Source organism: Pseudophryne corroboree, chromosome 7, assembly GCF_028390025.1.
Source record: "Pseudophryne corroboree isolate aPseCor3 chromosome 7, aPseCor3.hap2, whole genome shotgun sequence".
Taxonomy (NCBI): domain Eukaryota; kingdom Metazoa; phylum Chordata; class Amphibia; order Anura; family Myobatrachidae; genus Pseudophryne; species Pseudophryne corroboree.
Window position 1 is genome coordinate 284,726,795 of NC_086450.1, and position 25,267 is coordinate 284,752,061.

General features: G+C 50.8%; 1 protein-coding gene across 4 annotated transcripts in view; it reads right to left on the reverse strand.

Annotated features, from left to right (window-relative positions):
* Positions 1–735: 735 nt before the first annotated feature.
* The window catches only part of LOC134945111 (ubiquitin carboxyl-terminal hydrolase 22-A), a 459,291-nt gene continuing 434,759 nt past the window's right edge, over positions 736–25,267 (reverse strand). For all 4 annotated transcript variants that reach the window (XM_063934177.1, XM_063934176.1, XM_063934175.1 and 1 more), the window contains exon 15: positions 736–1,568. In XM_063934177.1, coding sequence (XP_063790247.1) covers positions 1,526–1,568 — 43 coding nt within the window. In that variant the 3' untranslated portion in view covers positions 736–1,525. The remainder of the gene's footprint in view (positions 1,569–25,267) is intronic.

Below are 25,267 nucleotides of genomic sequence, written 5' to 3' on the forward strand. Positions count from 1 at the left end.
GACTTGCCTGCACAGTCTATCTAGCCTTACGATACCGACCCCACGGGAGCGCGCATCGGGATCGAATCTGTATCGCAAGCTGCCTAACACCATGATATGCACTAACTTTTCATAAGATTTTGACTATACAGTCAAAATCTCACAGATTTATCTCACCGTGTGTACACACCATTAGACTGGCCATACACCTAAAGATTTATTGTCCAATCTGGCTGGTTGGAATGCAAATCTGGTAATGTATGGTAGCAAATGACAATTGAGCATTTGCTCCCAAACACTGAAAATATAGGAAAAAAAATAGACAAATTAGTTAAATCCATTTAATTTGACCAATTTGTCAGAATGACCGTTTTTTTTTTACAGTTTTCCGTTATTTCGGAGCAAATGGTCAATAGTCATTTGCTCCCACACATTACCAGATTTTCGTTCCAACCAGCCAGACTGGACAATAAATCTTTAGGTGTATGACTAGCTTTAAACCGAACAGTGTGCAACTTAAACACAAATAAGTGTTTTACAGACGTCTTAAAGATAATGAATCATGACCACTGTTCTCTCTGAAACTGGATGTGTAGAACAGACATGCTTTTGACAAATTACTACACACAACATCCACGCAAAATAAACTGTATATAAAGAGGACTTCATACGTCACAATACCATGCATGCTGAAAGATGAGTTTGCCACCTTAATATGTTTGGGAAAAGGCTGCAGACCATAAGCACACAAACATGTAAACTCATTTCTTGCCTTTTTACTCATGACTGCATTAATGAAATAAAGTTTCATGAAAAGACAAAATAAATTGCAATTCAATGGCAAAAACACAAATAAAACATTTGTGAGAAAAAAAACAAACATCCTGAGTTCTCAGGAGCAGTCCAAATAATAAACATACACAGGAAAAGTATAAGTCCCCAGTAACTGCAGAATCTGTCCACAATCCAGGAATTCTTAATGCTGGCTGAGAAAGACAGATAGCTTAGTAGTTTCATACTGTATTTATTTCAACTAAAATCACAAATAGAGATACTTGCAAAATACTCTTATGCCTTTTTCAACCTTGATTCGTAGATACCAACCTGGTTGACTTTTTCCTTAAACTTTCAGTCCAATGTGTAACAGATGGGCTTGGCTTTCCTTGATCATAACAGCCATATGTTTGGTCAGATGCAATTCAAGCACCAAATGGAGAGGATATTTTGTGATGGTATCTGGAGATGTTCTCCCCCCTCCCCTCCCAGCCTTCCCATACATAATCCCAGAAGCACGATGAGAGATGTTTAGTACCAGACTTTAATAATCCCTCTGCCCCATTCCTGTTCAGCGCTTCCGTTTTGTGTGCAGCCACTTTAATAGTTCTTCCACCCGTTCAAGAATCACAATGGGCAGGTGCGACACCGGCATTACTCCTGTCTAATGTCAGCTTTGTCTGAAAATTTCAGGTAGGTCTGTGTGTGGGTCATCGGAGAAGTCTTGCTTAGATTTATGTTTTATTCACATTTCAGACAAATGCTGATAAAGTTACTCATATTCCAGAAACTGCTTGTGATAAAAAAGCAAATACCTAAAACAAAAAAATAAAGCGTATGAGCATAAATACAATAAGATTTCACAATATTACACATTTTTCAGATAAATGAGAGACATCTTTAAAAGGTAATGGTCAGGAATTATTACACAAACAAATTTGGGTAGTTTCTGTTGTCATTATGATTTAAAAAGAGTAAACACAGTTGTTTGACAATAAATGGCTTCACCCAACCACTAACCATGAGTGAAAGAAAAGTTTGTGAGTTATCATTCATATTCTCTGACAAATGGCCAGAAAATCACAAATTCTGCTAGAAACTTATGAGCAAAACTGTGTGTGTGTATATATGTGTGTGTGTGTGTGTGTGTGTGTGTGTGTGTGTGTGTGTGTGTGTGTGTGTGTGTGTATGTATGTATGTATGTATGTATGTATGTGTATTATAAGGGCACGGTCGTGCCCTTATATTAAGGCTGAATCGAACAAACGGATTTCTCCCATAGGGAACTTCAGAGATGGGGGCATGGTGTTTGAGGGGCTACACCTCAAACGTGATTAGACGTACCGAGCTGAAATTTGGCATGGATGCGTAGAATCGTCACCCGGTGCTGCATGCCAAATTTCAGGCCAAAATAATAAAAACTGAGGAATTGGGAGTAACCTAAAGTTCCAACTGTCAGTTTTTTTCTGCAACTTCCTGTATGGCTTTTTGACAACGTTTTCCTATAGAGTGAATGAGGAGATTTTTGGGAAGGCATAACTCAGGGTAGAGGACAAAGAAAGACTTGGGGTTTGTTTTATTAGACAGAGTATGTCCCAGTGTAGTGCCTTTTGGGGTTGTGGTTTTTGAGAAAGTTATAGTTTTTTTTTAATTAAGTAAAATATGCCCCATTTTAAAGATAGGGCTTTTCAATTTGTTGCACCTGCGCAGTGGCCGCCAGCAGGGGGTGTACAGAGAGTAGCTTCACTTGAGTGGAGCAATATGGCTGATCACTCCTCACATAGCCAATTTATTTTGTGATTATAAAAATAATTAGATCTATATGTATTATACAAAATGATTGGGGGGTGTTTTGGGACTGAGTGGATGCTGTCTGAATCTTTTTTTAGTTATGGTGTCGTGTTAGTAAAAATATCTTACATCCGTATTATGCTGTGAGCGTGGCCAGGCAGTTTAGATGACGTCACTTAATTTATTCATGTGTGTGCCGCAATGCCAGATGGGGCGGCAAATTCAAATGTGCTCTTGTACTCTGTGACTGTGTACATTGCTGCCCGGCCGGCCGCCCTGTTACTGCTGCACCTGAAGCTGACATACAGTAGCAGCAGCACAGGACATCTGACGGGAAGACAGAGCGGGCAGCTAGTCACCCCTGTCCCCATCACGACTGCCTCTCAGCAGTGACAACCTCGGCAGAGTGTTCCTGGGCGAGGCTCCCAGCAGCGCTGTGCACTAGTGATTCATGCGCTCGCCGGCGGGTAGCCTGATCTGTGTAACCCGCTGGATCTGCAGTGACTGGCTTCCACTACCTGCGGAGGCATGAGAATCGGAGGTTACCAGCAGCTACTGGGGATCCTCTGTGACCCTATCTCCCGCTCTATGCTCCTCCTCTACCTGACACTAATGTGCTCCAAGAGCCGGGAGGGCACCGGCCACCTGTACTGCCCCCTGCTGATGACAGTATTTTGGGTGTGGGTGGGTCACTATGGTGCGAGTGCTGGGCAGGAGGCACAGGACACATGCCCACTGTCAGCGCTCGTCATATGCTCCAGAGTCCTGGCCCTAGCTATAGGCAACTACCTAGGACATGGGGAAATCCTAGGGCCATCTGGGCAGGCAGAGCAGCACGGCATACTACTGTCAGTGTCTGCACAGCTGAAAGTGAAACTACAGAGGAGTCCGATCAGGGGGCGTGGCTACACGGGTCACTGCTGCCTTCCTGCAATGTGGGAAACTGAGAGGAGGAATGGCTCTGAGCTGCAATACTGAACATTGTGATATGCTGCCATGTAATTGTCATTTGTTAAGGTAAGGGAGGCACCATCTGTAAGTGAACATGTATGTATAAGTGTGTGGGTGTGAGTATATATGTGTATAAGTGTGTGGCTGTGAGTATATATGTGTATAAGTGTGTGGCTGTGAGTATATATGTGTATAAGTGTGTGGCTGTGTGTATATATGGGTATAGGTGTGTGGCTGTGTGTATAGGTGTGTGGCTGTGTGCATATATGGGTATAAGTGTGTGGCTGTGTGCATATATGGGTATAAGTGTGTGGCTGTGTGTATAAGTGTGTGACTGTATATTTGTACAGCTGTGTGTGTGTGTATATATATATATATATATATATATATATATATATATATACATGTACGGCTGTGTGCATATATGGGTATAGATATATGCGGATGTATGATTGCGTCAGAGTACGGATGTATAAGTGCACCAGCGTGCGGACGTATGAGAGCGTCAGTGTGCGGCAGTATGAGAGCGTCGGCGTGCGGCAGTATGAGAGCGTCGGCGTGCGGCAGTATGAGAGCGTCGGCGTGCGGACGTCTGAGAGCGTCAGCGTGCGGACGTCTGAGAGCGTCAGCGTGCGGACGTCTGAGAGCATCAGCGTGCGGACGACGTCTGAGAGCGTCAGCGTGCGGCGGTATGAGAGCGTCAGCGTGCGGCGGTATGAGAGCATCAGTGTGTGAATGTATGAGAGCGTCAGTGTGCGGACGTATGAGAGCGTCAGTGTGCAGACGTATGAGAGCGTCAGTGTGCGGATGTATGAATGTAAGAGCATCAGCGTGCGGTTGTTTGAGAGCGTCAACGTACGGATGTATGAGAGCGTCAACGTACGGATGTATGAGAGCGTCAACGTACGGATGTATGAGAGCGTCAACGTACGGATGTATGAGAGCGTCAACGTACGGATGTATGAGAGCGTCAACGTACGGATGTATGAGAGCGTCAACGTACGGATGTATGAGAGCGTCAACGTACGGATGTATGAGAGCGTCAACGTACGGATGTATGAGAGCGTCAACGTACGGATGTATGAGAGCGTCAACGTACGGATGTATGAGAGCGTCAACGTACGGATGTATGAGAGCGTCAACGTACGGATGTATGAGAGCGTCAACGTACGGATGTATGAGAGCGTCAGGGTAAGGATGTATGAGAGCGTCAGGGTAAGGATGTATGAGAGCGTCAGGGTAAGGATGTATGAGAGCGTCAGTGTGCGGACGTATGAGAGCGTCAGTGTGCGGACGTATGAGAGCGTCAGTGTGCGGACGTATGAGAGCGTCAGTGTGCGGACGTATGAGAGCGTCAGTGTGCGGACGTATGAGAGCGTCAGTGTGCGGACGTATGAGAGCGTCAGTGTGCGGACGTATGAGAGCGTCAGTGTGCGGACGTATGAGAGCGTCAGTGTGCGGACGTATGAGAGCGTCAGTGTGCGGACGTATGAGAGCGTCAGTGTGCGGACGTATGAGAGCGTCAGTGTGCGGACGTATGAGAGCGTCAGTGTGCGGACGTATGAGAGCGTCAGTGTGCGGACGTATGAGAGCGTCAGTGTGCGGACGTATGAGAGCGTCAGTGTGCGGACGTATGAGAGCGTCAGTGTGCGGACGTATGAGAGCGTCAGTGTGCGGACGTATGAGAGCGTCAGTGTGCGGACGTATGAGAGCGTCAGTGTGCGGACGTATGAGAGCGTCAGTGTGCGGACGTATGAGAGCGTCAGTGTGCGGACGTATGAGAGCGTCAGTGTGCGGACGTATGAGAGCGTCAGTGTGCGGACGTATGAGAGCGTCAGTGTGCGGACGTATGAGAGCGTCAGTGTGCGGACGTATGAGAGCGTCAGTGTGCGGACGTATGAGAGCGTCAGTGTGCGGACGTATGAGAGCGTCAGTGTGCGGACGTATGAGAGCGTCAGTGTGCGGACGTATGAGTGCGTCAGTGTGCGGACGTATGAGTGCGTCAGTGTGCGGACGTATGAGTGCGTCAGTGTGCGGACGCGTATGAGAGCGTCAGTGTGCGGACGTATGAGAGCGTCAGTGTGCGGACGTATGAGAGCGTCAGTGTGCGGACGTCTGAGAGCGTCAGTGTGCGGACGTCTGAGAGCGTCAGTGTGCGGACGTCTGAGAGCGTCAGTGTGCGGACGTCTGAGAGCGTCAGTGTGCGGACGTCTGAGAGCGTCAGTGTGCGGACGTCTGAGAGAGTCAGTGTGCGGACGTCTGAGAGAGTCAGTGTGCGGACGTATGAGAGCGTCAGTGTGCGGACGTATGAGAGCGTCAGTGTGCGGACGTATGAGAGCGTCCGTGCGGACGTATGAGAGCGTCAGTATGCGGATGTATGAGAGCGTCAGTGAGCGGCTGTATGAATGTAAGAGCGTCAGCGTGCGGATGTTTGAGATCGTCAGGGTGCAGATGTATGAGAGAGTCAGGGTGCGGATGTATGAGAGTCAGGGTGCGGATGTATGAGAGTCAGGGTGCGGATGTATGAGAGTCAGGGTGCGGATGTATGAGAGCGTCAGCGTGCGGATTTATGAGAGCGTCAGCGTGCGGATTTATGAGAGCGTCAGCGTGCGGATTTATGAGAGCGTCAGCGTGCGGATGTATGAGAGCGTCAGCGTGCGGACGTATGAATGTAAGAGCGTCAGCGTGCAGATGTATGAGAGCGTCAGCGTGCGGATGTGTGAGAGCGTCAGCGTGGGGATGTATGAGAGCGTCAGCGTGGGGATGTATGAGAGCGTCAGCGTGCGGATGTATGAGAGCGTCAGCGTGCGGATGTATGAGAGCGTCAGCGTGCGGATGTATGAGAGCGTCAGCGTGCGGATGTATGAGAGCGTCAGCGTGCGGATGTATGAGAGCGTCAGCGTGCGGATGTATGAGAGCGTCAGCGTGCGGATGTATGAGAGCGTCAGCGTGCGGATGTATGAGAGCGTCAGCGTGCGGATGTATGAGAGAGTCAGCGTGCGGATGTATGAGAACGTCAGCGTGCGGATGTATGAGAGATGCAGTGTGCGGATGCATGAGAGCGTCAGCGTGCGGATGTATGAGCGCGTCAGCGTGCGGATGTATGAGAGCGTCAGCGTGCGGATGTATGAGAGCGTCAGCGTGCGGATGTATGAGAGCGTCAGCGTGCGGATGTATGAGAGCGTCAGCGTGCGGATGTATGAGAGCGTCAGCGTGCGGATGTATGAGAGCGTCAGCGTGCGGATGTATGAGAGCGTCAGCGTGCGGATGAATGAGAGTCAGCGTGCGGATGTATGAGAACGTCAGTGTGCGAATGTATGAGAGATGCAGTGTACGGATGCATGAGAGCGTCAGCGTGCGGATGCATGAGAGCGTCAGCGTGCGGATGCATGAGAGATGCAGTGTACGGATGTATGAGAGCGGCAGTGTACGGATGTATGAGAGCGGCAGTGTACGGATGTAGGGATGTACAGCAGCGCCGTAACTACGTGTGTGCCATTGGTAGTAGTGCCGCTGCAGCAGTCCCCTCTCCTTCAGCATTGGCTGCCCGGCGCTGCTGTGAATGCTGGGATGCGCTTCCCTCATCCCAGCATTCACAGCGGCGGCCAGCCAATACGGAAGGAGAGGGGACTGCTGCAGCGGTCTACTACCAATTACATAGCGCTGCAGCGGCTCCTGTCCCCCTCCCTCCTCCTCCTTCTTCCCAGCAGCTGCCCGGGATCTGCCACCACGAGGAGCCTGACTGCCAGCGAGGAGAGATGGTATTTATCTCTCTCTCTCTCATATGTCCTAGAGGATGCTGAGGACTCCAAAAGGACCATGGGGTATAGACGGGATCCGCAGGAGACATGGGCACTTTAAGACTTTAAATGGGTGTGAACTGGCTCCTCCCTCTATGCCTCAGTTAGATTCTGTGCCCAGAGAGACTGGACACACACTAGGGGAACTCCACAGAGTTTCTCTAGAAAAGACTTTTGTTAGGTTTATTATTTTCAGGGAGCACTATTGGCAACAGGCTCCTTGCATCGTGGAGCCGCGCCGCCGTCCCCCTCACAGAGCCTGAAGAAAGAAGCCGGGTGAGTAACATAAGCAAAGAAGACTTCAGTGAAGGCGGCAGAAGACTTCAGATCTTCGGAGGTATCACGCAGCGGTCACGCTGCACGCCATTCCTCCCACACACAAGCGGCACTACATGGGTGCAGGGGGGGCGCCCTGGGCAGCAATTAAACCTCTGTTAAGGACAGGCACAGCAGTATACAGTGCATAGGCACTGTATACAGACCCCCGCCAGTATAAATAAAAGGGGGACACTAGCGCACCATTTAGGGGGCGGGGCTTCGTCCTCCAGCTCTAATCAGCGCCATTTTCTCTTCACAGCAAGCTGCAGAGACGCTGGTCATGGCCCTTCACTTCTGTCACAAGTAACAGGGTGCAAAAACGGGCGGTGCACAGCAAATTTGGTGTTGTATATATTTATATATAAAAGCGCTGCTAGGTCTGGGACATTGTATATTCCTTCAGACCGGGTGAGGCGCTGGTCGTCAGCTGGCATACTTTCTCTCTGAAGGACCTTACTGTGGGTCTGTCCCCTATAACCCAGTGTGTTAGTGGGTGTCGGTACGTGTGTGTCGACATGTCTGAGGCTGAATGCTCTTCCCAGGAGGAAGCTGTGTGGGGGCGGAACAGAATGTGGGAGTAAATCTGTCCGCACCGCCGACTCCTGATTGGGTAGATATCTGGAGTGTCTTAAATGCATGTGTGGCTTTGTTGCATAAAAGATTAGACAAATCTGAGTCTCAGAACCAAGCATGGAGACAATCAATGGGAGATGTTTTGTCACAAACTCAAACCCCCTCGGGGTCACAGAAACGTTTGTTTACCCAGATAGCAGACACAGATACCGCCACGGATTCGGACTCCAGTGTCGACTATAGTGATGTCAAATTGAATCCTAAACTGGCTAAGAGCATTCAGTACATGATTGTGGCAATAAGGGACGTATTACATATTCCTGAGACAAGGGTCTGTATGTATAAGGGAAAGAAACCTGAGGTAACGTTTCCTCCCTCTCATGAACTGAACACTCTTTTTGAAAGGGCTTGGGAAACTCCTGACAAAAAGTTACTGATTCCCAAGAGAATTTCTATGGCATATACTTTTCCCTCTGAGGATAGGATAAGGTGGGAGTCAACACCCACGGTGGACAAAGCTCTAGCACGGTTGTCCAAGAAGGTGGTGCTACCGTCCCCTGACACTGCAGCCCTAATCAGACATCACCGCAGTGGCTCATGTAAACCGTCAAGGCGGCACAAGGAGCAGGGTGGCGATGACAGAAGCCACCAGGATTCTTCGTTGGGAGGAGAATCATGTAAGAGCACTGTCAGCAGTGTTTATCCCGGGAGTGGACAACTGGGAAGCAGACTTCCTCAGCAGGCACGACCTCCACCCGGGAGAATGGGTACTTCATCCAGAAGTCTTCACACAGGTCACAGACCGGTGGGAACTGCCACAAGTGGACATGATGGCGTCCCATCTAAACAAAAAGTTACAGCGGTATTGCGCCAGGTCAAGGGACCCTCAGGCGATAGCTGTGGACGCACTAGTGACACTGTTTGTGTTCCAGTCGGTTTATGTGTTTTCCTCTCATACCCAAGGTACTGAGAATCATAAGAAGAAGAGGAGTGAGAACAATTCTCATTGTTCCGGATTGGCCAAGAAGGGTTTGGTATCCGGATCTGCAAGAAATGCTCACAGAGGACCCATGGTCTCTGCCCTTAAGACAGGATCTGTTACAACAGGGGCCCTGTCTGTTCCAAGACTTACCGCGGCTGCGTTTGGCGGTTGAGCGCCAGGTCCTAGCAGAAAAGGGGATTCCGGATGAGGTTATTCCTACGCTTATAAAGGCTCGGAAGGATGTAACGTCTAAGCATTATCACCGTATATGGCGAAAATATGTTGCTTGGTGTAAAGCCCGGAGGGCTCCTACAGAGGAATTCCAGCTGGGCCGGTTCCTTCATTTCCTACAATCGGGAGTGTCTTTGGGCCTAAAATTGGGATCCATTAAGGTCCAGATTTCGGCCCTATCCATTTTCTTTCAAAAAGAACTGGCAGCTCTTCCTGAAGTTCAGACTTTTGTGAAGGGAGTGCTGCATATACAGCCCCCGTTTGTGCCTCCAGTGGCACCTTGGGATCTTAACGTGGTGTTGGGTTTCCTAAAATCACACTGGTTTGAACCACTAAAAACTGTGGAGTTAAAATATCTCACGTGGAAGGTGGTTATGCTGCTGGCTCTGGCCTCAGCCAGGCATGTGTCGGAATTGGCGGCTTTGTCACATAAAAGCCCCTATCTGGTTTTTCATATGGACAGGGCAGAATTGCGGACCCGTCCACAATTTCTGCCCAAGGTGGTGTCATCATTTCATATGAACCAACCTATTGTGGTGCCTGTGGCTACAGGGGACTTGGAGGATTCCGAGTTACTAGATGTAGTGCGGGCTTTGAAGATTTATGTGACCAGAACGGCCAAGGTCAGGAAAATGGAGTCGCTGTTTATCCTGTATGCATCCAATAAGTTGGGTGCTCCTGCTTCAAAGCAGACTATTGCTCGCTGGATCTGTAACACGATTCAGCAGGCTCATTCTGCGGCTGGATTGCCGCCTCCGAAATCAGTAAAGGCCCATTCCACAAGTAAGGTGGGCTTCTTCTTTGGCGGCTGCCCGAGGGGTCTTGGCATTACAACTTTACCGAGCAGCTACTTGCTCGGGATCAAACACATTTGCAAAGTTCTACAGGTTTGATACCCTAGCTGAGGAGGACCTTGAGTTTGCTCATTCGGTGCTGCAGAGTCATCCGCACTCTCCCGCCCGTTTGGGTGCTTTGGTATAATCCACATGGTCCGGAGTTACGGAGTCCCCAGCATCCACTTAGAACATTAGAGAAAATAAGAATCTATTTCTCGTAGTCCGTAGTGGATGCTGGGCGCCCGTCCCAAGTGCGGACTTCTTCTGCAATACTGTATATAGTTATTGCTTAACAAAGGGTTATGTTATGTTACATCAGGTTATCTGATGTTTTGTATTGTTCATACTGTTAACTGGGTTTGGTTATCACAAGTTATACGGTGTGATTGGTGTGGCTGGTATGAGTCTTACCCTGGATTCCAAAATCCTTTCCTTGTAATGTTAGCTTGTCCGGGCACAGTTTCCTTAACTGAGGTCTGGAGGATGGACATAGAGGGAGGAGCCAGTGAACACCAGTAGACCTAATTCTTTTCTAGAGTGCCCTATCTCCTGCGGAGCCAGTCTATTCCATATGGTCCTTACGGAGTCCCCAGCATCCACTACGGACTACAAGAAATAGATTTACCGGTGAGTAAAATCTTTTTTTTTTTTGCTATGTGTGTTTAGCTGTTTGTGTGTTTTGTCATATGTGTGTATGTATGTTTTGCTATATGTTTGTCTTTTACTATGTGAGTGTATATACAGGGCCGGCCTGACCATTACATCGCGGAGAGTACCATATGTGGAGGGTGCTGCTGCTGCTGCCTTCTCATGTCCTCCCGAGGTGTGCTCGCACACCTGCTGCACTGCTTAAAGAGAGCCTGGATCACATGGTGAGGTGAGTGGGGAGCCAGGGAGGGAAACCACTGGGACAGGGTCGCACACTGCGGCCGCCATCTTTCTGCACCTCTGCCTTAGTCACTCTATACCTGTCACCCACTATCTCCCTGTCAGCCCTGTCTCAGTCAAAGTATAGATAGCGTGGCGAGCCACCGTGCCCGCAGCATGGCGAGCCCGCAAGGGGCTCATTTGCGCTTGCCCAGCTGTCGGTATGCCGGCGGTCGGGATTCCGGCGCCGGTATGCTGGTCGACGGGAGCCCGGCCGCCAGCATACCCTGCTACACCCGGGCAAGCGCAAATGAGCCCTTTGTGGGCTCGCCACGCTGCACGCACGGTGGCTCGCCATGCTATCTATACTTTCTCCAGGGTGCTCATGGACCCCCAAGAGGGAGAAAAGATGTCGGTATGCCGGCGGTCGGGATTCCGGCGCCAGTATGTTGATCGTTAGGAGTCCGGCCACCGGCAAACAGAAGACCACCCCAGTCACCCACTGTCTCCCTGTCACCCCTGCCTCAGTGACCCACTATCTCCTTGTCTCTCCTGCCTCAGTCACCCACTATTTCCCTGTCATCCCTGCCTCAGTCACCCACTATTTCCCTGTCGCCCCTGCCTCAGTCACCAACTCTACCTGTCACCCCTGTCTCAGTCACCCACTATCTCTCTGTCATACCGGCCTCAGTCATCTACTCTTTACTTGTCACCCCTGCCTCAGTCACCCACTATGTCCATGTCACCCCTGCCTCAGTCACCCACTATGTCCATGTCACCCCTGCCTCAGTCACCCACTATATCCATGTCACTCCTGCCTCAGTCACCCACTATGTCCATGTCACTCCTGCCTCAGTCACCCACTATCTCCCTGTCACCCCTGCCTCAGTCACCCACTCTCACCCTGCCTCAGTCACCAACTCTACCTGTCACCCCTGTTCAGTCACCAACTCTACCTGTCACCCCTGCCTCAGTCACCCACTATCTCCCTGTCACCCCTGCCTCAGTCATATACTCTCTACTTGTCACCCCTGCCTCAGTCACCCACTATCTCCCTGTCGCCCCTGCCTCAGTCACCAACTCTCACCCTGCCTCAGTCACCAACTCTACCTGTCACCCCTGTTCAGTCACCAACTCTACCTGTCACCCCTGCCTCAGTCACCCACTATCTCCCTGTCACCCCTGCCTCAGTCACCCACTACCTCCCTGTCCCCCCAGCCTCAGTCACCCACTATCTCCCTGTCCCCCTGGCCTCAGTCACCCACTATCTCCCTGTCACCCCTGCCTCAGTCATCTACTCTCTACTTGTCACCCCTGCCTCAGTCACCTACTATGTCCATGTCAGCTCTGCCTCAGTCATCCACTATCTCCCTGTCACCCCTGCCTCAGTCATCTACTCTCTACTTGTCATCCCGGCCTCAGTCACCCACTATCTCCCTGTCACCCCTGCTTCAGTCACCCACTATCTCCCTGTCACCCGTGCCTCACCAGTCACCCACTATCTCCCTGTCACCCCTGCCTCAGTCACCCACTATCTACCAGTCACTCCTACCTTACTCGCACACTATCTCCCTGTCACCCCTGCTTCAGTCACCCACTATCTCCTTGTCACCCCTGCTTCAGTCACCCACTATCTCCCTGTCACCCCTGCCTCAGTCACCAACTCTACCTGTCACCCCTGCCTCAGTCATCTACTCTCTACTTGTCACCCCTGCCTCAGTCACCCACTATGTTCATGTCACCCCTGCCTCAGTCACCCACTATCTACCTGTCACTCTTGCCTTACTTGCATACTATCTCCCTGTCTCCCCTACTTCAGTCACCCACTTACAGTTTTTTTTGTGGTGCATGCGATCCCTAATTTTAGTAAGGGAGAGGGGCCCAATGCATATTGTTGCACCTGGGCCCACTATTCTCTAATTCCGCCACTTCCTTTGTCTGTCTCTGTCTCTCTCGTTGGCCCTGGTATCTCTGTCTCTCTCGCTGCCCCTGGTCTGTCTGTCTCTCTCTTGCTGCCCCTGGTCTTTCTCTCTCTCTCTCTCATGCTGCCCGTGGTCTGTGTCTCTTTCGCTGTTCCGCCATTGTGGAAATGTAAAAGCTGCAGAATGCTGTGCTCCAGGCAAGGGGCGTGTGCTCATTAAAATGGGCATGACCTCACCAGAAAAGACTACCTTACACCCCAGTTTTTGGCCCTGCGCCAACAGACCTTGGCCACCACAGGGAAAAAAAGTTTTTCACCATATTAAGCCCCACACTGCACCATATGCCCCACACTTTAATGCTCGTGATACATTATGCCCTACAGTAAAGCTTCTACACGCTGGGTGTCATGCTCGTTCCCTGGGGTTTCTTAGGCTTGCTGTCTTGCTCATTGCCAGGGATTTCATGCTCTGGGACAGGTGTCATACTCATGTCAGGGGTTTGTAATGCTTGTGGCCAGGGGAAATGCTTGTTGCCAGGGGTGTGTTATTGTTAAACATTTAAAAAAAATCAAATGTTTATTCTTACAGTAAAATTTAACATTTCTGAATTACAAAAAATAAATTGAAAAAAAGCTATGAAATTCCATAGACAAAAAACCTTACGGTTTCACAGGTCCCATTAAGGCTTCTTACACATGATCTGGAATTTCAGAAACCTGTTGTGACTCTTCCACTCAAACTCCAAAAAGCAATGAAATTCCGATTATTAAGGCTGACGCCTTAATGGACGTGTTCCTTGCGCAATACAGATATGGTATGCCATCACAGCCTGTGGGTAAGTTTAGATTCAGCACTCTCACAGAGTGAGATTGCTGTCACTCACACAATGGTGGAGCTGCTAATTCACAGATTTGTGTGCTCATTGGAATACACACATGCAGTCTATGCAACTGAAGGTCTGAGCAGTGTTGTGGAGCTCCCATCCCACACAGTGCCCACAACCATCCCATTCGGTCACCACAACAATCCCACCATTTTACAACAGCCTTCTCACTCCATACATCCATCTCATTTAGTCTACAGATTTAGCTCCCTCAAACATCTTGGTTAATTGCTAAAACTATAATACCCCATCTATGGTCTATGCATCTACACTTACTTCCCCTATACACCCCCATGCTGCCCTGTCTTCCCCAATCCCTACTGCTGTGTTCTTCCATCTGTGCTAGTCTGTACTAACTTATCTGCACCATCTGTCTTTCCCCACCTGTGCCTTGTCTGTATCACCGTTTCCTTCTCTCTGTGCTGCTCAGTGTTTCCCTCTTCAACGTCACTCTGTCTCCTCCAGTACAGGGCACACTGTCTTCTCTCCCATCTGTACCAGTTTTCTACCCATCCGTGCCAGTGTTTTCAACCCATCTGCATCATTTCCCCCACCTGCACCGCTCTGTCTCCCTTCCCATACTTGCTGCTTAATCTACCCCCTATCCACACCACTCTTACCCTATTCATATAGCTGTCATCCTGAAGGTAAGTTTCGTGGGTCACTATTGGGGGGGTTTCCCTATCCAACCCACCCAAGGGTTGGGCCTAGCTGCCACCCCCTAAGGGGAGGTAAAAATACTTATCCCCTCCGATGTTGGGACTGTATTCCCCTCATCCATGCTGCTCTGCCTTCCTCATCCATGCCATTTCTTTCCATCTATACTGCTCTTACCCCTCCCACATCTGTGCTGCTTTTTCCCCCTCATCCACACGGCACTGTCCACCCATCCACGCAGCTGTCTCCTCACCATCTGTGCAACTGTCTTTCCCCCATCTGTCTTAACCCCCCATCTACAATTAATTCAGAATTGATTGTAGATGTGCCAAATTTCGCACATCTACAATCATTTACTCTAACATGCGATGTGACGCCCAGCACAGGGCTTGTCCGCCCCGCATGTCAGGCCCTCCCCCTCCCCTCACTGGGCTCCCGGGTACGCACGCACAGTGCGGCCATTGCGCATTCGCACCCCACAAACTAATTTAGACTGCGGTCGCTGCAGTCTGAATTATCCCGTGTTTCTTTGTCCCCACCCATCAATGCTACTTAGTCTTCCCTCGATCCACACACCCCCATCCACAATGCTCTGTCTTCTCCCTCCAATCAACAACACTCTTACCTCATCCGAGCATCTTTGTCTTCCGCTCAGACCTTCAGTTGCATAGACTGCATGTGTGTATTCCAATGAGCACACAAATCTGTGAATTAGCAGCTCCACCATTGTGTGAGTGACAGCAATCTCACTCTGTGAGAGTGCTGAATCTAAACTTACCCACAGGCTGTGATGGCATACCATATCTGTATTGCGCAAGGAACACGTCCATTAAGGCGTCAGCCTTAATAATCGGAATTTCATTGCTTTTTGGAGTTTGAGTGGAAGAGTCACAACAGGTTTCTGAAATTCCAGATCATGTGTAAGAAGCCTTAATGGGACCTGTGAAACCGTAAGGTTTTTAGTCTATGGAATATATTATAAGGGCACGGTCGTGCCCTTATATTAAGGCTGAATCGAACAAACGGATTTCTCCCATAGGGAACTTCAGAGATGGGGGCATGGTGTTTGAGGGGCTACACCTCAAACGTGATTAGACGTACCGAGCTGAAATTTGGCATGGATGCGTAGAATCGTCACCCGGTGCTGCATGCCAAATTGCAGGCCAAAATAATAAAAACTGAGGAATTGGGAGTAACCTAAAGTTCCAACTGTCAGTTTTTTTTCTGCAACTTCCTGTATGGCTTTTTGACAACGTTTTCCTATAGAGTGAATGAGGAGATTTTTGGGAAGGCATAACTCAGGGTAGAGGACAAAGAAAGACTTGGGGTTTGTTTTATTAGACAGAGTATGTCCCAGTGTAGTGCCTTTTGGGGTTGTGGTTTTTGAGAAAGTTATAGTTTTTTTTTAATTAAGTAAAATATGCCCCATTTTAAAGATAGGGCTTTTCAATTTGTTGCGCCTGCGCAGTGGCCGCCAGCAGGGGGTGTACAGAGAGTAGCTTCACTTGAGTGGAGCAATATGGCTGATCACTCCTCACATAGCCAATTTATTTTGTGATTATAAAAATAATTAGATCTATATGTATTATACAAAATGATTGGGTGGTGTTTTGGGACTGAGTGGATGCTGTCTGTCTTTTTTTAGTTATGGTGTCGTGTTAGTAAAAATATCTTACATCCGTATTATGCTGTGAGCGTGGCCAGGCAGTTTAGATGACGTCACTTAATTTATTCATGTGTGTGCCGCAATGCCAGATGGGGCGGCAAATTCAAATGTGCTCTTGTACTCTGTGACTGTGTACATTGCTGCCCGGCCGGCCGCCCTGTTACTGCTGCACCTGAAGCTGACATACAGTAGCAGCAGCACAGGACATCTGACGGGAAGACAGAGCGGGCAGCTAGTCGCCCCTGTCCCCATCACGACTGCCTCTCAGCAGTGACAACCTCGGCAGAGTGTTCCTGGGCGAGGCTCCCAGCAGCGCTGTGCACTAGTGATTCATGCGCTCGCCGGCGGGTAGCCTGATCTGTGTAACCCGCTGGATCTGCAGTGACTGGCTTCCACTACCTGCGGAGGCATGAGAATCGGAGGTTACCAGCAGCTACTGGGGATCCTCTGTGACCCTATCTCCCGCTCTATGCTCCTCCTCTACCTGACACTAATGTGCTCCAAGAGCCGGGAGGGCACCGGCCACCTGTACTGCCCCCTGCTGATGACAGTATTTTGGGTGTGGGTGGGTTACTATGGTGCGAGTGCTGGGCAGGAGGCACAGGACACATGCCCACTGTCAGCGCGTCATATGCTCCAGAGTCCTGGCCCTAGCTATAGGCAACTACCTAGGACATGGGGAAATCCTAGGGCCATCTGGGCAGGCAGAGCAGCACGGCATACTACTGTCAGTGTCTGCACAGCTGAAAGTGAAACTACAGAGGAGTCCGATCAGGGGGCGTGGCTACACGGGTCACTGCTGCCTTCCTGCAATGTGGGAAACTGAGAGGAGGAATGGCTCTGAGCTGCAATACTGAACATTGTGATATGCTGCCATGTAATTGTCATTTGTTAAGGTAAGGGAGGCACCATCTGTAAGTGAACATGTATGTATAAGTGTGTGGGTGTGAGTATATATGTGTATAAGTGTGTGGCTGTGTGTATATATGGGTATAGGTGTGTGGCTGTGTGTATAGGTGTGTGGCTGTGTGCATATATGGGTATAAGTGTGTGGCTGTGTGCATATATGGGTATAAGTGTGTGGCTGTGTGTATAAGTGTGTGACTGTATATTTGTACAGCTGTGTGTGTATATATATATATATATATATATATATATATATACACACACACACATGTACGGCTGTGTGCATATATGGGTATAGATATATGCGGATGTATGATTGCGTCAGAGTACGGATGTATAAGTGCACCAGCGTGCGGACGTATGAGAGCGTCAGTGTGCGGCAGTATGAGAGCGTCGGCGTGCGGCAGTATGAGAGCGTCGGCGTGCGGCAGTATGAGAGCGTCGGCGTGCGGACGTCTGAGAGCGTCAGCGTGCGGAAGACGTCTGAGAGCGTCAGCGTGCGGAAGACGTCTGAGAGCGTCAGCGTGCGGACGACGTCTGAGAGCGTCAGCGTGCGGACGACGTCTGAGAGCGTCAGCGTGCGGTCGACGTCTGAGAGCGTCAGCGTGCGGACGACGTCTGAGAGCGTCAGCGTGCGGACGACGTCTGAGAGCGTCAGCGTGCGGACGACGTCTGAGAGCGTCAGCGTGCGGACGACGTCTGAGAGCGTCAGCGTGCGGACGACGTCTGAGAGCGTCAGCGTGCGGCGGTATGAGAGCGTCAGCGTGCGGCGGTATGAGAGCATCAGTGTGTGAATGTATGAGAGCGTCAGTGTGCGGACGTATGAGAGCGTCAGTGTGCAGACGTATGAGAGCGTCAGTGTGCAGACGTATGAGAGCGTCAGTGTGCAGACGTATGAGAGCGTCAGTGTGCAGACGTATGAGAGCGTCAGTGTGCAGACGTATGAGAGCGTCAGTGTGCGGATGTATGAATGTAAGAGCATCAGCGTGCGGTTGTTTGAGAGCGTCAACGTACGGATGTATGAGAGCGTCAACGTACGGATGTATGAGAGCGTCAACGTACGGATGTATGAGAGCGTCAACGTACGGATGTATGAGAGCGTCAACGTACGGATGTATGAGAGCGTCAACGTACGGATGTATGAGAGCGTCAACGTACGGATGTATGAGAGCGTCAGGGTAAGGATGTATGAGAGCGTCAGTGTGCGGACGTATGAGAGCGTCAGTGTGCGGACGTATGAGAGCGTCAGTGTGCGGACGTATGAGAGCGTCAGTGTGCGGACGTATGAGAGCGTCAGTGTGCGGACGTATGAGAGCGTCAGTGTGCGGACGTATGAGAGCGTCAGTGTGCGGACGTATGAGAGCGTCAGTGTGCGGACGTATGAGAGCGTCAGTGTGCGGACGTATGAGAGCGTCAGTGTGCGGACGTATGAGAGCGTCAGTGTGCGGACGTATGAGAGCGTCAGTGTGCGGACGTATGAGAGCGTCAGTGTGCGGATGTATGAATGTAAGAGCGTCAACGTACGGATGTATGAGAGCGTCAACGTACGGATGTATGAGAGCGTCAACGTGCGGACGTATGAGAGCGTCAGTGTGCGGACGTATGAGAGCGTCAGTGTGCGGACGTATGAGAGCGTCAGTGTGCGGACGTATGAGAGCGTCAGTGTGCGGACGTATGAGAGCGTCAGTGTGCGGACGTATGAGAGCGTCAGTGTGCGGACGTATGAGAGCGTCAGTGTGCGGACGTATGAGAGCGTCAGTGTGCGGACGTATGAGAGCGTCAGTGTGCGGACGTATGAGAGCGTCAGTGTGCGGACGTATGAGAGCGTCAGTGTGCGGACGTATGAGAGCGTCAGTGTGCGGACGTATGAGAGCGTCAGTGTGCGGACGTATGAGAGCGTCAGTGTGCGGACGTATGAGTGCGTCAGTGTGCGGACGCGTATGAGAGCGTCAGTGTGCGGACGTCTGAGAGCGTCAGTGTGCGGACGTCTGAGAGCGTCAGTGTGCGGACGTCTGAGAGCATCAGTGTGCGGACGTCTGAGAGAGTCAGTGTGCGGACGTATGAGAGCGTCAGTGTGCGGACGTATGAGAGCGTCCGTGCGGACGTATGAGAGCGTCAGTATGCGGATGTATGAGAGCGTCAGTGAGCGGCTGTATGAATGTAAGAGCATCAGCGTGCGGATGTTTGAGATCGTCAGGGTGCAGATGTATGAGAGAGTCAGGGTGCGGATGTATGAGAGTCAGGGTGCGGATGTATGAGAGTCAGGGTGCGGATGTATGAGAGCGTCAGCGTGCGGATTTATGAGAGCGTCAGCGTGCGGATGTATGAGAGCGTCAGCGTGCGGATGTATGAGAGCGTCAGCGTGCGGATGTATGAGAGCGTCAGCGTGCGGATGTATGAGAGCGTCAGCGTGCGGATGTATGAGAGCGTCAGCGTGCGGATGTATGAGAGCGTCAGCGTGCGGATGTATGAGAGCGTCAGCGTGCGGATGTATGAGAGCGTCAGCGTGCGGATGTATGAGAGCGTCAGCGTGCGGATGTATGAGAGCGTCAGCGTGCGGATGTATGAGAGCGTCAGCGTGCGGATGTATGAGAGCGTCAGCGTGCGGATGTATGAGAGCGTCAGCGTGCGGATGTATGAGAGCGTCAGCGTGCGGATGTATGAGAGAGTCAGCGTGCGGATGTATGAGAACGTCAGCGTGCGGATGTATGAGAGATGCAGTGTGCGGATGCATGAGAGCGTCAGCGTGCGGATGTATGAGAGCGTCAGCGTGCGGATGTATGAGAGCGTCAGCGTGCGGATGTATGAGAGCGTCAGCGTGCGGATGTATGAGAGCGTCAGCGTGCGGATGTATGAGAGCGTCAGCGTGCGGATGTATGAGAGCGTCAGCGTGCGGATGTATGAGAGCGTCAGCGTGCGGATGTATGAGAGAGTCAGCGTGCGGATGAATGAGAGTCAGCGTGCGGATGTATGAGAACGTCAGTGTGCGAATGTATGAGAGATGCAGTGTACGGATGCATGAGAGCGTCAGCGTGCGGATGCATGAGAGCGTCAGCGTGCGGATGCATGAGAGATGCAGTGTACGGATGTATGAGAGCGGCAGTGTACGGATGTATGAGAGCGGCAGTGTACGGATGTAGGGATGTACAGCAGCGCCGTAACTACGTGTGTGCCATTGGTAGTAGTGCCGCTGCAGCAGTCCCCTCTCCTTCAGCATTGGCTGCCCGGCGCTGCTGTGAATGCTGGGATGCGCTTCCCTCATCCCAGCATTCACAGCGGCGGCCAGCCAATACGGAAGGAGAGGGGACTGCTGCAGCGGTCTACTACCAATTACATAGCGCTGCAGCGGCTCCTGTCCCCCTCCCTCCTCCTCCTTCTTCCCAGCAGCTGCCCGGGATCTGCCACCACGAGGAGCCTGACTGCCAGCGAGGAGAGATGGTAAGTATTTATCTCTCTCTCTCTCTCTCATATGTCCTAGAGGATGCTGAGGACTCCAAAAGGACCATGGGGTATAGACGGGATCCGCAGGAGACATGGGCACTTTAAGACTTTAAATGGGTGTGAACTGGCTCCTCCCTCTATGCCTCAGTTAGATTCTGTGCCCAGAGAGACTGGACACACACTAGGGGAACTCCACAGAGTTTCTCTAGAAAAGACTTTTGTTAGGTTTATTATTTTCAGGGAGCACTATTGGCAACAGGCTCCTTGCATCGTGGAGCCGCGCCGCCGTCCCCCTCACAGAGCCTGAAGAAAGAAGCCGGGTGAGTAACATAAGCAAAGAAGACTTCAGTGAAGGCGGCAGAAGACTTCAGATCTTCGGAGGTATCACGCAGCGGTCACGCTGCACGCCATTCCTCCCACACACAAGCGGCACTACATGGGTGCAGGGGGGGCGCCCTGGGCAGCAATTAAACCTCTGTTAAGGACAGGCACAGCAGTATACAGTGCATAGGCACTGTATACAGACCCCCGCCAGTATAAATAAAAGGAGGACACTAGCGCACCATTTAGGGGGCGGGGCTTCGTCCTCCAGCTCTAATCAGCGCCATTTTCTCTTCACAGCAAGCTGCAGAGACGCTGGTCATGGCCCTTCACTTCTGTCACAAGTAACAGGGTGCAAAAACGGGCGGTGCACAGCAAATTTGGTGTTGTATATATTTATATATAAAAGCGCTGCTAGGTCTGGGACATTGTATATTCCTTCAGACCGGGTGAGGCGCTGGTCGTCAGCTGGCATACTTTCTCTCTGAAGGACCTTACTGTGGGTCTGTCCCCTATAGCCCAGTGTGTTAGTGGGTGTCGGTACGTGTGTGTCGACATGTCTGAGGCTGAATGCTCTTCCCAGGAGGAAGCTGGTGTGGGGGCGGAACAGAATGTGGGAGTAAATCTGTCCGCACCGCCGACTGCTGATTGGGTAGATATCTGGAGTGTCTTAAATGCATGTGTGGCTTTGTTGCATAAAAGATTAGACAAATCTGAGTCTCAGAACCAAGCATGGAGACAATCAATGGGAGATGTTTTGTCACAAACTCAAACCCCCTCGGGGTCACAGAAACGTTTGTTTACCCAGATAGCAGACACAGATACCGCCACGGATTCGGACTCCAGTGTCGACTATAGTGATGTCAAATTGAATCCTAAACTGGCTAAGAGCATTCAGTACATGATTGTGGCAATAAGGGACGTATTACATATTCCTGAGACAAGGGTCTGTATGTATAAGGGAAAGAAACCTGAGGTAACGTTTCCTCCCTCTCATGAACTGAACACTCTTTTTGAAAGGGCTTGGGAAACTCCTGACAAAAAGTTACTGATTCCCAAGAGAATTTCTATGGCATATACTTTTCCCTCTGAGGATAGGATAAGGTGGGAGTCAACACCCACGGTGGACAAAGCTCTAGCACGGTTGTCCAAGAAGGTGGTGCTACCGTCCCCTGACACTGCAGCCCTAATCAGACATCACCGCAGTGGCTCATGTAAACCGTCAAGGCGGCACAAGGAGCAGGGTGGCGATGACAGAAGCCACCAGGATTCTTCGTTGGGAGGAGAATCATGTAAGAGCACTGTCAGCAGTGTTTATCCCGGGAGTGGACAACTGGGAAGCAGACTTCCTCAGCAGGCACGACCTCCACCCGGGAGAATGGGTACTTCATCCAGAAGTCTTCACACAGGTCACAGACCGGTGGGAACTGCCACAAGTGGACATGATGGCGTCCCGTCTAAACAAAAAGTTACAGCGGTATTGCGCCAGGTCAAGGGACCCTCAGGCGATAGCTGTGGACGCACTAGTGACACTGTTTGTGTTCCAGTCGGTTTATGTGTTTTCCTCTCATACCCAAGGTACTGAGAATCATAAGAAGAAGAGGAGTGAGAACAATTCTCATTGTTCCGGATTGGCCAAGAAGGGTTTGGTATCCGGATCTGCAAGAAATGCTCACAGAGGACCCATGGTCTCTGCCCTTAAGACAGGATCTGTTACAACAGGGGCCCTGTCTGTTCCAAGACTTACCGCGGCTGCGTTTGGCGGTTGAGCGCCGGGTCCTAGCAGAAAAGGGGATTCCGGATGAGGTTATTCCTACGCTTATAAAGGCTCGGAAGGATGTAACGTCTAAGCATTATCACCGTATATGGCGAAAATATGTTGCTTGGTGTAAAGCCCGGAGGGCTCCTACAGAGGAATTCCAGCTGGGCCGGTTCCTTCATTTCCTACAATCGGGAGTGTCTTTGGGCCTAAAATTGGGATCCATTAAGGTCCAGATTTCGGCCCTATCCATTTTCTTTCAAAAAGAACTGGCAGCTCTTCCTGAAGTTCAGACTTTTGTGAAGGGAGTGCTGCATATACAGCCCCCGTTTGTGCCTCCAGTGGCACCTTGGGATCTTAACGTGGTGTTGGGTTTCCTAAAATCACACTGGTTTGAACCACTAAAAACTGTGGAGTTAAAATATCTCACGTGGAAGGTGGTTATGCTGCTGGCTCTGGCCTCAGCCAGGCATGTGTCGGAATTGGCGGCTTTGTCACATAAAAGCCCCTATCTGGTTTTTCATATGGACAGGGCAGAATTGCGGACCCGTCCACAATTTCTGCCCAAGGTGGTGTCATCATTTCATATGAACCAACCTATTGTGGTGCCTGTGGCTACAGGGGACTTGGAGGATTCCGAGTTACTAGATGTAGTGCGGGCTTTGAAGATTTATGTGACCAGAACGGCCAAGGTCAGGAAAATGGAGTCGCTGTTTATCCTGTATGCATCCAATAAGTTGGGTGCTCCTGCTTCAAAGCAGACTATTGCTCGCTGGATCTGTAACACGATTCAGCAGGCTCATTCTGCGGCTGGATTGCCGCCTCCGAAATCAGTAAAGGCCCATTCCACAAGTAAGGTGGGCTTCTTCTTTGGCGGCTGCCCGAGGGGTCTTGGCATTACAACTTTACCGAGCAGCTACTTGCTCGGGATCAAACACATTTGCAAAGTTCTACAGGTTTGATACCCTAGCTGAGGAGGACCTTGAGTTTGCTCATTCGGTGCTGCAGAGTCATCCGCACTCTCCCGCCCGTTTGGGTGCTTTGGTATAATCCACATGGTCCGGAGTTACGGAGTCCCCAGCATCCACTTAGAACATTAGAGAAAATAAGAATCTATTTCTCGTAGTCCGTAGTGGATGCTGGGCGCCCGTCCCAAGTGCGGACTTCTTCTGCAATACTGTATATAGTTATTGCTTAACAAAGGGTTATGTTATGTTACATCAGGTTATCTGATGTTTTGTATTGTTCATACTGTTAACTGGGTTTGGTTATCACAAGTTATACGGTGTGATTGGTGTGGCTGGTATGAGTCTTACCCTGGATTCCAAAATCCTTTCCTTGTAATGTTAGCTTGTCCGGGCACAGTTTCCTTAACTGAGGTCTGGAGGATGGACATAGAGGGAGGAGCCAGTGAACACCAGTAGACCTAATTCTTTTCTAGAGTGCCCTATCTCCTGCGGAGCCAGTCTATTCCATATGGTCCTTACGGAGTCCCCAGCATCCACTACGGACTACAAGAAATAGATTTACCGGTGAGTAAAATCTTTTTTTTTTGCTATGTGTGTTTAGCTGTTTGTGTGTTTTGTCATATGTGTGTATGTATGTTTTGCTATATGTTTGTCTTTTACTATGTGAGTGTATATACAGGGCCGGCCTGACCATTACATCGCGGAGAGTACCATATGTGGAGGGTGCTGCTGCTGCCTTCTCATGTCCTCCCGAGGTGTGCTCGCACACCTGCTGCACTGCTTAAAGAGAGCCTGGATCACATGGTGAGGTGAGTGGGGAGCCAGGGAGGGAAACCACTGGGACAGGGTCGCACACTGCGGCCGCCATCTTTCTGCACCTCTGCCTTAGTCACTCTATACCTGTCACCCACTATCTCCCTGTCAGCCCTGTCTCAGTCAAAGTATAGATAGCGTGGCGAGCCACCGTGCCCGCAGCATGGCGAGCCCGCAAGGGGCTCATTTGCGCTTGCCCAGCTGTCGGTATGCCGGCGGTCGGGATTCCGGCGCCGGTATGCTGGTCGACGGGAGCCCGGCCGCCAGCATACCCTGCTACACCCGGGCAAGCGCAAATGAGCCCTTTGTGGGCTCGCCACGCTGCACGCACGGTGGCTCGCCATGCTATCTATACTTTCTCCAGGGTGCTCATGGACCCCCAAGAGGGAGAAAAGATGTCGGTATGCCGGCGGTCGGGATTCCGGCGCCAGTATGTTGATCGTTAGGAGTCCGGCCACCGGCAAACAGAAGACCACCCCAGTCACCCACTGTCTCCCTGTCACCCCTGCCTCAGTGACCCACTATCTCCTTGTCTCTCCTGCCTCAGTCACCCACTATTTCCCTGTCATCCCTGCCTCAGTCACCCACTATTTCCCTGTCGCCCCTGCCTCAGTCACCAACTCTACCTGTCACCCCTGTCTCAGTCACCCACTATCTCTCTGTCATACCGGCCTCAGTCATCTACTCTTTACTTGTCACCCCTGCCTCAGTCACCCACTATGTCCATGTCACCCCTGCCTCAGTCACCCACTATGTCCATGTCACCCCTGCCTCAGTCACCCACTATATCCATGTCACTCCTGCCTCAGTCACCCACTATGTCCATGTC